At 44.3% G+C, this 12,631-nt stretch overlaps 1 protein-coding gene across 1 annotated transcript; it reads left to right on the top strand.

Annotated features, from left to right (window-relative positions):
* Window positions 1-2,268: 2,268 nt before the first annotated feature.
* Window positions 2,269-11,437, top strand: LOC104504142 (fatty acid desaturase 1-like). The gene is made up of 12 exons (XM_010161133.1): window positions 2,269-2,457; window positions 4,052-4,162; window positions 4,439-4,636; window positions 5,454-5,555; window positions 5,716-5,844; window positions 7,380-7,440; window positions 7,565-7,641; window positions 8,698-8,795; window positions 9,123-9,219; window positions 9,813-9,892; window positions 10,308-10,433; window positions 11,223-11,437. The coding sequence occupies exons 1-12, from the start codon at window positions 2,269-2,271 to the stop codon at window positions 11,272-11,274; spliced, it is 1,320 nt and encodes a 439-aa protein (XP_010159435.1). The 3' UTR covers window positions 11,275-11,437.
* The last annotated feature ends 1,194 nt before the right edge of the window (window positions 11,438-12,631 follow it).

A 12,631-nucleotide genomic window follows, 5' to 3' on the forward strand; every position in this document is an offset into this window, starting at 1 on the left:
TGGAACTTGAGATCTAGTGCTTTCCTTCACATCGTCACATGCGTAAGATAATGTATGAATCATGAGGTCGGGATGCACGTATGCGTTTTTGAAGCCCCGCTGCCATTGTGTGACCAGAAACAGGTCAGTCACACCGGTCGCTGCAGCACGCAGAGCATCTGTGTGACTGCTGGGTGTCATTGAACTGCTGACTGCTCGGGAGCCAAGCCAAGTATGTTCCAATTTTTCTAATACTTTTGTCCTGGAAATGAAAAGAATCAGCCTCCTCCAAAACAGGGGGAAAAAAATAGGAAAGTAAAGAAAGAACCCTTTTAGTTTGCTGAATGCCACGAGAGTGTTCTGATTTCTAGAAAGTGCAATCAGCACCTTCTTGTTAGGAATCCCTTAGCCTCCCATTGGGTTTGCACTGCCCGGTTTTACAGCCTCCGTGGAAAGGATTGGTCTAAACACATGGTACCATCCTCCTCTGATCTGCCTACATACTCCTCCCATTTTTTTCTTTCCTCTTCCAGTGAGAAAATGCAAATGCATGATCCTTTCTCCTCTTTTCCTCCTTTATCCACACGAGGCTGTACATCTCAAGTACAACAGGGCTGACCCAGAGCTGGCAACTTCAGCCATTTTTTTAACCCCTTTCTTGACTAGAGATCTTCTGAAGGGACCATTTATTTTAAGAGCACACAATGGTGACAGTAATTATAGTGCCGAACAGTCCATGGAGCAGGAAGCTTACAAAGTGATGGGCAGTGGGCAAATACTGTCTCAGAGGAAAAAAAAGACATCCTTAGGCTGAGGGAGATTGTAAAATATATACTTGTTTGGACACTGGTAGAAAAATATGCAGAGAGAGGTGAATAGGAAGTCTTCAGTAGGAATTAAATGCCAAACTGCCATGTGTACTCAGGGGATTTGTAATCTAAATATAGTGGTTGAATCTATAGTGGTAAGAGTCACTAGTGATTTTTTCATCTGGTTGGGGTGAAGATTGCCATTACATTTAAATGATAAAAGTAACTCATTTCCCTAGCAGGGATCTTTTGAATGGTAAGGAAGAAATAAAAGGCCTTTTCATGGGACTCTTCAGAAACATGGAAGGGAACCAGATGGTGAACAGGAGGCAGGCAGCAAGAAAACAAAACTGTTATAGGGAGATGTGGCAGGGTAGGCATTGGAGATTGCCAAGGAAGTGTGTTTGAAATGTCCTGGTACCCTTTTGGGTCCTTAAAATACCCTCTCTGGAGACAGTCTATGCCAGGGATGCACGGGGCATCTGAGCCAGTCACAATGGGGTGTTTTTGCCACTCCTTCCCAGTCAGGCTCATTTCAGCCTCCAACAGAGTCAGTTGTTGAGAGCCCCCAGTCACACCAGAAATACTAATGGGACTTTATAGCCTGATGGCATGAGGGCACACTGCACCCGTGTGTGCACACTCCATCCCACCTCCTCATGTCCTCTCCGTGGTCACGTAGATAAAACCATAGGGTACCCTGTGATGGATACCTGTTGTATTCCTGTCTTTGAGCAGAGGAATACTTACTTCTAATAGCTGAGATACTGGCTCACGCAGGTGGGGAGCGGGACATCTCTGCTCTGAATTGCTTAAACTCCTGGGACAGGCTCGCTACAGCTGAGACCTAGTCCTGATTCAGGGAAGAGACACTTCCCTCATATTCCTTGAAAGAGCGAATCATCTCACCCACTGTCGGTGCCTCATCCTCTTTCCAAGTCACTATTGCAAGCACACTGGAATGCAAGGATGGCGCACTCCGCATTAATTTCCACCACATGGGTCATGTGCAGTGAACTTTGGATCTGTGGGTGCTCGTGTATTGTTCAGGTCACGACAAACTCTCTCACACAGCTGGTTCCCTCAGGTACTGGATACCTTTCTCCATGGTGGTCTGTTTGCGTGGCTGATGTGGCACACTTTCCTTAAGAGGATACCTTTCCTTCACGCTTGTCAGGAGTCGGCTCCAGGGGCTTACATTTTGTGTCCTTCTTCCAATCGCTTTGTCAATGCCCCATTCGCCAGCAAGTGACCCCAACTGCTTGGCTTCTCTGCCCTCTAAGTCCATGCTACTGGCCCTGTTATCCCCACAGCGGAGCAGCCAGGTGATGTGTTCACCTTGACGATGGCCAAAGTCTCTTTGGATATCCTGGAGCTCCCTCATAGATAAAGACTGAGTGGTTGCTTCTGCGTCATTCTGTTTCTCTTTCCTGGGACAGCTCTGCTCCCATCTCCTTCTCGTTCATCTCTGTCTCTCGGGATGGCCCTGCTATCTCATCAACCTCTACCAGATGGACTGATTTGCATGTCCATTTATGTTTCTGTTCTGGGGCTGCTGACAATGGCACCAGTTGACACTGAAAATGGCACTGGCCCACGGGGATTTGTGGAAGTGGATCTGCGGTGGGAGGTGGAGCCACAGTGGGCGGTGGACTTGCCATGGTGGGAGGTGACATGGCCATGGTGGGAGGTGATGTAACCAAGGTTGCAGCCGCACAGGCTTAGGCCACTGTCCTGCCCACTGCACGGGTCTGTGCCATCCCCCTTCACATTAGGGCAACTAGGGTGGCTGCACAGAGCCTGCCTCTGCCCCAAGCACCAGCAGCAGATGGGGCAGCATTCCCAAACATTTCTTTAACTTTACACAAAATCACGAGAACATTCAGCAGTGTGCTGATCCCTGACCATAGGACACCCCAAGCCCATCAAAATTTCCAGAATACTCATACACTTTTGCCATTGGCCCAAGAGAAGAGGGAAAAATTGGCACTGAATAATCTCTCCTCTATAGACTTAGTTCCCACAGAGAAAAAGGGGAAGGTGTAGTTATTGAAAGACTCCAGGAGATAGCTCACAAAGTACCAGGATGCTGACAATATTAAATACAGATACAGACATAAGATTCCTCCCAACATCAGCAGTACACCAAACTGCCTAACCAAACCCCTCAACCTGGTTCGAGCATAGAAGAGCAGGGTAATAAGGAACATGTAAGGCAGTAGATCCCACCATTCTATTAGCAACTTAAAAAGCCCTGAACAAAATGTGTTGATCAGCCACCACCACATTGCTATACCAAATATTTATCACACACTGATCAGATCTGTTCTTATCTCAACTCTCTGAGTCCCACGTTGGGCACCAAAAAGAATTGTTGTGGTTGTGGTTTAACCTTATCTGGCAATTAAGTACCACACAGTCACTCGCTCACCTTCCCCCCCTTGCCCAATGCAGGATGAGAGTTGGAGGAAAAGACAAGGAAAGCTTGTAAAGTTGAGATAAGAACTATTTAATAATATAAATGAAAAATTTGGTGATACATATACTAACAATACTACTAATACTAAGTAATTAAAATAATAGAAAATAGAACATATGATACAATAGCTCACCACAGGCCAAACAACAAACAGCCAGGTCCCAAAGCAATGAGCAGTCCTCACCTGAGAGCCCCAGAGTGGGGAGAAAGCCAGCTGACCCCCCAGCCCACTAACAAAAGAACCTGCCCTACTGCTAACAACCATGCCAAGAGCTAATGACCCGGCTATCAAGCAAGCCTAAAGCCTTAACAGTCCCATCCGCAGGACAATTCCCTACTCAGAACTGCACCTGTTCCCTGATCCTGTTGTACCATGGAATGAAACACTCTCTCAGCAGCTCTGGGCCATCCAACAGCACTGTGAAGTAAAGGAGCTCGTTTCTGCCTGAAACCAGCACAAGAATAACGTGGGCTTTGACAGGATATTGAATATCCTGTTCAATAGGATATGAAATTTTCTGATTCAGAAGTAAGAGGGGAAAGACCCCGTGTTTCTTGGTGACGTGCACTTAACAGCATCCAGATAGGAAATGATAGAATTCAGCTTCAAATGCTCATTTATTGTGTGAAGAAAACAGTAAGATTTGTGGCAGTAAAATCGGGTTGAGACAGCTCCATTAGTTTGGTTGCTTTCTGCTGAGTCCAGGATGTCATGAAATAGATTTCTTTTCCTGCCACCTGAAAGGTCATTTTTCTTCATCCTGTTCCTATATCTGTATTTCAGGATCCTTTCATAGCATTTCATCTTGACAAGACACTAGTAAGAAAGTACATGAGCCCACTCTTAATTGGAGAACTGGCACCAGATCAACCTAGCTTTGAGCCCAGCAAGAATGTAAGTATCTTAAAAACTTGGCATTTGGGTTGAAATTGTGCTATTTGACCTCTCTTACTGGCAGCCAGAATTCCCTCTACATAAAATGGTAGTATCTCCTGCAATCACTGTGTTGGTCTGAAGCTTCCCCTTCACTTCATGTCATTATTTGTAGTCAAGATTTGTCTCCAGGTGACCCTTGGCTTTTCTCCATTGCCCTTGAGAGAGAAAACTGAGCTCCAATTTGGGTTCTTGCAGCATTTTCATATCAGCAGATGATCTTGGGTCTCCCCACAGAAAAAGCTGGTAGAAGATTTCCGTGAACTCCGTGAAACTGTTGAGAAGATGGGACTTCTCAACCCCAACTGCACCTTTTTCATCCTGTATCTCTGTCACATCTTGGTGTTGGATGTTGCAGCCTGGCTCATCATCTGGTATTTTGGAGCATCCACAGTGCCTTTCCTCTTTTCTGCAGTGCTTCTAGGCATTGTCCAGGTAAGCAGCTAGACAAAAAGAAGCCCCAGAAACACCAAAAGCCAACCCTTTGAGACTTAGGTGCTCATTGCCATAAGCTCAGGAGAAATCTTCGTGGTCTTCCCAAAATTCCGCTTCTCCCTGTGTTCCACCAAAGGGGCAAAATTACAGTGCCAAGACATGCTGCTTGGGTACAGCAGGCTTTGCCCTGCTTTTTGCTTCCCATAGTTTGTAAAAGCCGTTCTTATTCCCAGCCTTCTTCATACGATGAAAGCCATGCTACGCTTCTGAGGTCCCTTGTGCCAGAGCTCCAAGGCACTGTGCCGGGGCCAAGCCACCGTGTTCCCATGGGAATGTGCAGGGAGTTAGAGGAGGGGGCAGAGCAGCTCTCAAAGCCTCAGCTATTTCTCTGCGGTCAGCTGATCTCCTTGGAATTGCAAGTACTCGGAGGAGGCAGCAGAAAGCTGCTCCGTAAAGCAGACTTTGTTGCTGATTTCAGTGCAGTTTTGTAAGAGAATAAATGCTGTTTCTGAGCTCCATGACTGGATTCTTTTTTTCATGATGTTTTTTCTTTCCTCTTGAAAACAACTGTCTGGGACTAAAAGTCATCAGGCAAGGTCTGGACTGCAGTGGTCTGTAGCGAAAGACAAGTGTTTGGGTTGGGTCTTAATAGTGGAAATGCTCTTGCTATCCAGGGGGGTGTTGTGAGGAGCGTAGGAGTGGGAGAAGAGAAAATCCTTTTTAGATGCAAAGAACCCTGGCTTCTTTTTTCCCAGCAGCACCCCCACTTGTTGTGGTTTTTTGTTTTGTGTTTTGTTTGTTTGTTTTTTAATTCCAGGCCCAGGCAGGCTGGCTGCAGCATGATTTTGGACACCTTTCAGTCTTTAGCAAGTCCAAATGGAACCACTGGGTGCACAAGTTCGTGATCGGCCATCTGAAGGTGGGCATTCAGTACTGAGAGGGACTGCTAGAGCCTTGCCCTGCCTCAAAACCAATCTCGATATAAGAAGAAAGGAAATGCAAGGAACTGCTGAGGAGGGAGAACTAAGGGCAGAAGATACAACTTATTTATGGTGCTCTCTTCTTCCTTCTCTCTGCAGGGAGCACCAGCCAGCTGGTGGAATCACCTCCACTTCCAACACCATGCTAAACCCAACTGCTTCCGAAAGGACCCTGACGTTAACATGCACCCCTTATTTTTTGCTTTGGGAAAAACGCTCTCTGTAGAGGTGAGACCTGGTGAAGACGAGGGGGTTACAGCAATTTGGGATACTGCAGAGAGCTTGGAAACTAGTGACCAGTTGTTTTGGTCAATGGGTTGTCTCAGTATTTTGGGAATTTGGAGAAGGTGCAGCTTGGCATTAATAGCCTTTGAAAAACAAGAAATAAAATATCCTAATGCATCACTAGCTTCCACATACTTAAAGTTGCAACCGTTTTTTATGGGGTTTTTTCCCAAAGACAATCTTGCTATGGGTTGAAATTTTCCAAATTTCTTTCTGAATGTTAAAAAAACCCACCAAAATTGCTTCTGTAAAATGAGAAATACCCCCATAAAATGGTTTGAGTTGACCTGCTATGTTATATAGGGCTACTTTGCCTTCCACTAGTCCCTAATATTCCTTAGTAATACTTCAATACTTCTGAGATTTTTATACTGTTAAAATTTCAGTAGAATTTATTTTTTGCTATTTTAAAATAAGAATGATATATTTGTCATGATTACAAGTTAATATTTCTCTAATGAGAGACTTGCAGTTGTACGAAGAGAAGATTGCAATTCATTCTCTTCACCAAAATGAGCTTTGACTAATTGTAGTGTTTTGGGAAATGAAGCAGCAGATGACAAGCAAAGACTATCTGGAACATTTACAATTACTGATCAAAGAAGCTGTTCTAGTGATCTCAGTCTGACAGTGGATGTCAGACTGGGTCCCATCTGGACTCCAGCTCTATTTCTGTACACCTTTGAAATTAACTGAATGGCTTTAGCATTTGCTGGTCATTAAAAAAAAAAGTTACATAAATTCATAGTGTCATCTGGCTTAAATGCTCTGATTGCATTGAAATTAAGGGAGAGCTGCTATGTGGAATTGGTTTGGACATGTACAGGGATATAATGGAGTTCCTCAAGGAAGTCAGTGACATGATATGTTATGTTTATACAATGAATACTGAAAAAATTAGCAGTCTTAGAGGGAGGATAATCTATTTACCCCTGTTTCTGTGGGCACAGTTTAATGTCTAGATCATAATTTCTCTGCTTTGGAGACTAATTGCAAAGAGGTGGGAGTTCTACCCACGGCCATCTTTGTTATGAGTATCACAGGATTTTTGTTTCCTGAAGCTCTATATTGGCAGCAAACTGTTCCCGGTGCCTCGTGGTTTTCTGTTTAAGTGTTGTTAGGCAGCTCTGTCCTTGGTAGCGAAAGACCTTCCAGCGCACTTTGCCGTTTGTGGTGCAAGGGGCTGTGCAGCCAAGGCAGGGATAAATTTACCATAAACTTACCATAGCGGTCATAAAAAACAAAACAAAACCAAAACAAACCCAAAACCCACACAAAACCCAAAAAACCCTTACTATAGCAGTTCCAGGGAAAGATGAAGCCAATGCCGTGGTGGATGCTGGCAGAGTTTGATAGGACATCTCTTTTAAAGGTTACGAGGCATCTAAGTATGCATTTCTTTGAAAGCGTAGGTAGCACTGTATGCACATATGTCTTCAGATGTCTTCACGGCCTGAGTAATTTGCTTATTTTAACAGCTTGGTGTGCAAAAGAAGAAATTCATGCCTTATAACCACCAGCACAAGTACTTCTTCATCAGTGAGTAACCCTACCTTTCCACAGTTCTGTGGACAGCATTCACTCAACCCTTTCCTTTTCCAGTCCATCTCACTGGGATAAAAATGCACAATTAATATCTCTGCAATCTATTTCTCCACTCTAGTTGGTCCCCCAGCTCTGGTGCCTCTTTACTTCCAGTGGTACATATTCTACTTTGTGATACAGCGGAAACAATGGGTGGTAAGTCAGCTCCACTTTGCCAGTGGTGACTCCTTGTTTTACAGTGCAAGAAATTAGTGAGAGGAACTCTGAGCTGTGTATCCCTGTGGCAAGGGGTGTGGGTATATGATCTGAGAAATAATGATGTTCTGCCTCAATCCAGGGTGTGTGAGTATCTGGAATCATTCCTTCTTCTGCAGAATTGATGTTCATACAGGACTTGCCCTTCAGGTAGCATGACAGCCTACTTTAAGGTAGAGCTGGTCATTATGGACACTCCTTTTTGTTTTACAAAAATACAATAAAAACTTGCGGACAGAGAAAAAAAATTTATGGGCACATAAAAAGAAGTAGCAGAAATCAGAGGAGGTTGGAGCAGGATTCAATGTGCCTCTGTTTTGCAAAATTATCTATTTAAGTTCAAGTATCTTTCAGGTACCCTAAAACTGAATCCGCACAATTCAGTGTGAAATGATTTGGGTGATGTGTAATAGACTTTCAGAGTTGTTAGGAAGGTAGTTTTTTGGGGGAAAATCTTGAAGAATAGCATGGTTTTATAGACTTCAGAAAAAATGCAGAAAAAAGATGTCTCTTCTCTGAGATGTGGAGGTTAGAGACAAGACATCTTGGCTGTTTTATTCTTGCCTGGGTGGTGGGACAGTCAGGAGCAAATGAACATGAGGGAAATGAGAGATTGTAAGAAATGTGAAGAGGGACAAAAAAGGATGAGATGGAGGTAAACCAGAGCTCTCTATTCTTTTAATCAGCTGGGTTTTTTGTTTTCTCACTGCTTTGTTTCTCTTTAGATCCAGCAGAAAATGTGATGCCTTATAGCATGTCCTCTCTGATGTTTGCCCTGTGCTGGGCTCATAGGACCGGGATAATTCCTTAGCAGAGGAATGGCTGGGGAGGGGTTGTGTGTCAAATTGCTTTGTGATGGGGCCAGGGAGGAAAAATCTGTCGGTAGAAGATACTATGAGAGGTTTTAAAGGGAGTTCCTCATGGAAATGGAATGGTAAATTCAGAAGCCAGTAATTCTTCCTCTTAGTGAAGTTTTGTCTGTTCCCTATGCTACAGGACCTGGCCTGGATGCTGACCTTCTACATCCGATTCTTTCTCACCTACTTGCCCTTACTGGGGGTGAAAGGTATCCTGGGGCTTCATCTGTTAGTCAGGTATCATTCACCTTATAATTCCTCCATTTTCTTTACCCAGTTTATATCAATCCTTCAAGTCAGCTTTTCTTCAGCCTCCTGGGTATTTTTCTCATTGACTCCCTATTTTCCTGTCTCCTTATCTCTTTCAGCAAGAGGCAGGTTGTTGTCTGTCAGGCATGTGTCTTTAGAAGGTAGAAGGTGTGTGCAGGTCCAATCTGCTGATCAGATGTTTGGGGTTCCTGGTGTTCATTTTGTCAAGCAACTGCTGGATTGTGTGTTTTGTACTGACTTGTTACGGCATAGGTGTGAGCTCAGTGATGGGTTTGTGTCTGCTTTTATGCACAGGTTTATAGAGAGTAACTGGTTTGTCTGGATTACACAAATGAATCACATCCCGATGCACATTGATTATGACAAGAATGTAGACTGGTTCTCCACCCAGGTAAGAGCTTCTTTCTAGAGACCTGTGTCTTTAAAGGTGAGAACTTATCGTTTTGGGTACATGATGCCCAGGAGAGCTGTCACGGAAGTGATGGGAACTGAGAAAGGAAAACATGAGCAGCTTGTCCCCACTGTGTGAAGTCAGTGATTAGTGCAAGGAAAGAGGGTGCAGAAGTGGGTTGAGGCTTCAAATGCTGAGCACAGATGCCTCAAGGAAAATAGTTAGAGATGCTACAGTACTGTTCAGGTAGGGAGCTTTCTGTGCACAAAGGATGTACATCTCTCGTGTGCTCAGTCTAATTTTAGTTCTGAAGCCATTACACAGTTTCTTAAGTTAGAGGGGTGACAGCTGTGGCTGTTATGGCTTAACTCATCGGGGAAGTCAAGCCTGTTCTTGTAAGTTATGTCCCTAACAATCATATATCACAGCATGGCCAGCTCATGTCGACTGGAGATAGCTCTTGGAGTTGCTATATTCAGCCAGAAGGCCTGTGACGATGAGGAACTTGTACCTGCTTAACTGTTGTGTTTGGCACATGCAAGGGAAGGGGCATTCCTAAAGCAACACTCAAATATTACTTTTTTTTCTCTCAGCTCCAGGCAACCTGTAATGTTCATCAGTCCTTATTCAATGACTGGTTTAGCGGACACCTGAACTTCCAAATCGAACACCAGTGAGTTGAAGCATAGGTTGGGAATGTGAGGGAATTTCCAGGAGTTCTAGTTACAATAGGTTTGAAGAGCCTACAATGTCCCTGTCTGTCTATCAGCTAATGCAAGAACAAAAGATAATATGGGTAAATTTTGTGCTCTTTATATGGGGATGGAATGAGAATTCCAAGTGATGGGTCAGAATATTTGGGGAGCACCGGGGTGCACCAACACCACTTCAGCTATGAGTAGCATGGCACAAGAGTGAGAATTACCAGACTCCTGGTTAATAGAGATGATGCTTGAAGTGACATGAGAGGGACCACCACAGAGCACAAATGGCTGTGGGCATAAGAGGAGGTTGAGGCACAGAAGAGGGGCAGGAATTCTGTGGGGTGATGATGGATGCCATTGAATCACATTATCCTTTTTCCACAGCCTTTTTCCTACAATGCCTCGCCACAACTACTGGAAGGTGGCCCCTTTGGTGAAGTCCCTGTGTGCCAAACACGGCATTGAGTACCAGTGCAAGCCGCTGCTCACTGCCTTTGCGGACATAGTGCAGTATGTATCAACCCACTGCATTCCCTGAGGGAAAGGTTTTTCCAGTATTACGGAGGGAACAAGCAAGGGGCATGGGAAGGGGGGAGGTGGGGTAGGGTTGGGGGGTGCAGCCAGCTTGGATCACAGAAGTTCTGTGAACAGCTGTAGATAGTATAGATGACTATTAAAAGGGATTGGAGAACTTCGGCCATGGCACTGGTTTCAGTAGCAGCAGGCAGAAGGTGTCAGTAGAAACGACCTAATGGGAGTACCTTTTCTTCAGCTCTGAAGAGTCGGAGGTCAGTAGGATGTCAGGTCTGGAACTTCTGTCTCCAAGTGTGCTCCAAGGAAAGAGGTGTTTTCATAAAGATGAGTTTGAACTGTAATTCATTCTTTCTTTTTTCTTCCTTTCTTCCCCTCCTTGCCCTCCAGATATTTTTTATTCCACTGAGGAGTCCTGTGGCTCTCTTTTGCTATGCTTGCTCCTTTTGCTTTCATTCTAATTGCATTGTTTGCTTTAGCCTTCCAGCCGTTGTCTGATGTAGCCCCAGTGGTTTGGTGGTTCTTCATCTTTCCAGAGGATTGCCTTGCCTATGAAGATCTCTGAGCAACCTGCTCTGGTTGAAGATGTCCCTGCTCATTGCAGGGCGGGTTGGACTAGATAACCTTTAAAGGTCCTGTCCAACCCAAACAATTCCATGATTTAATGATCCCCTTTGCTTTAGGAGTAATTCTTCCCACAAGGATCTGTTCCCTGGACACTGTATTTCATTACCTTGTTTCTAAGGAAATATGGTTCTTCCTTGGCAGCTCTTTGAAGTATTCAGGGGAGCTCTGGCTTGATGCCTACCTACATAAATAAGCCACAGTGGATCCTTACAGAGGCATTCCCCACCCTTGTCGCCTCCTGCGCTGGTCACCATGAAGATACTTCACAGAGAAGAGAGAGATGATCAAGCCAGAGGTGGGGAGGTGACGCAGCTCAATTCCATTGATGAATGTGATTAATATGATATTTTTTTTTTCTCAATTCTTGTGCTTCTTTCATTCCTCTTCTCTGGTGCTGAGTTATGGGGAAAAGCTGAATGGAGGAGGTTATGTTCCACCAAGCTGGAGGTAGCTTTGGGACTGGAAACAGATTCCTTTCTGTCTGCTGATACTTCATTTTCTGAGTATAGAGGGAAGTCTCTTATCTAACGTAGGCTTCTGTGAGATGGCTCTCATGATGAATGTAGTAAGAAGGTTGAGACAGTATGAAATCAAAGAACACGGGAGTTAGTGAAATGTGGAAGCAATACGGAATTGTGTAGGTACAGTATTTTCAAATACCTGTATGTAATTAACAATGGCAGTAGAAGTGCCCAAACCAAGGGGTAGTGGGCAGCATGTGAGAGCCCAAACCAATTTGTGTGTTTGTGGGTGAGGCAGAGAAGGTACAAGCAGCAGTTCTGTAGAAATAAGCATGAGGAACCTCTGAGCTGATGAGTGATTTGTTAAGCAAAGAGAACTCATGACTTCTGTCCCTTGGAGCATGGGTTGGGGTACTGTTTAAATGCATTTAACTTTTCAGTCAGCAGAAGTCAGGGATCTGCATACCAACAGGCACACGTCAGCCAATACATTGCTGGTCTTTCTCTGTCGGAGGATGTGTCTTCAAAACACACCCCAAGAAGTGCTGTGTGATTGATTGGAATGTGAGTTAGCCTTACTGCATTTCGTGGTGTCTTTTCGTTTCCTACAGCAATGTTACAGATGCTAAACCAGGACATAGCACCTGGAATAGCATTAGTGAAGACAGCTTCATCAACGTGTTACTTCAGTGACAGGTGGCTTAGTCTCCAGAAGGAATGGCTTGATTTTGAGGAAGATATGGTGCTTTTTCTGACCAACATCCAAAAAGAGTATGACTTGTGAGGGAAGGTCAAGGTGGTCCCAGGCTAAGAGTGTTGTTAAGCACAGGATAAAGTTGTAATGGAAATAATAAAATAATCATAAATCATTGATACCTGTTCATAAAGACCATAATTAAAAGGGTCCTTAGTTACTCTTTTACCTTGTTTTTTTCCTGCTCCATTTCTTTCCCTCTTATTAGAACTGTTGGTGGAGGAAAGTCTAATAATAAAATTCCTTATCTTACCAGTTATTGTTGTCATCAGAGTAAAATATGTCTGTGCAAGGGTCTGTGCTCTCTAAAACATGGAACAAATGTCGGTCCACAG

Source organism: Eurypyga helias, unplaced genomic scaffold, assembly GCF_000690775.1.
Source record: "Eurypyga helias isolate BGI_N326 unplaced genomic scaffold, ASM69077v1 scaffold15041, whole genome shotgun sequence".
Classification (NCBI taxonomy): Eukaryota; Metazoa; Chordata; class Aves; order Eurypygiformes; family Eurypygidae; genus Eurypyga; species Eurypyga helias.

Coding starts and splice junctions, on each gene's coding strand:
- LOC104504142 (XM_010161133.1), top strand. CDS start 2,269: ATGGCCCTGCTATCTCATCAACCTCTACCAGATGGACTGATTTGCATG. Junction 8,796..9,122: donor GGGCTTCATCTGTTAGTCAG/GTATCATTCACC, acceptor TTTTATGCACAG/GTTTATAGAGAGTAACTGGT. Junction 9,893..10,307: donor AACTTCCAAATCGAACACCA/GTGAGTTGAAGC, acceptor CTTTTTCCACAG/CCTTTTTCCTACAATGCCTC.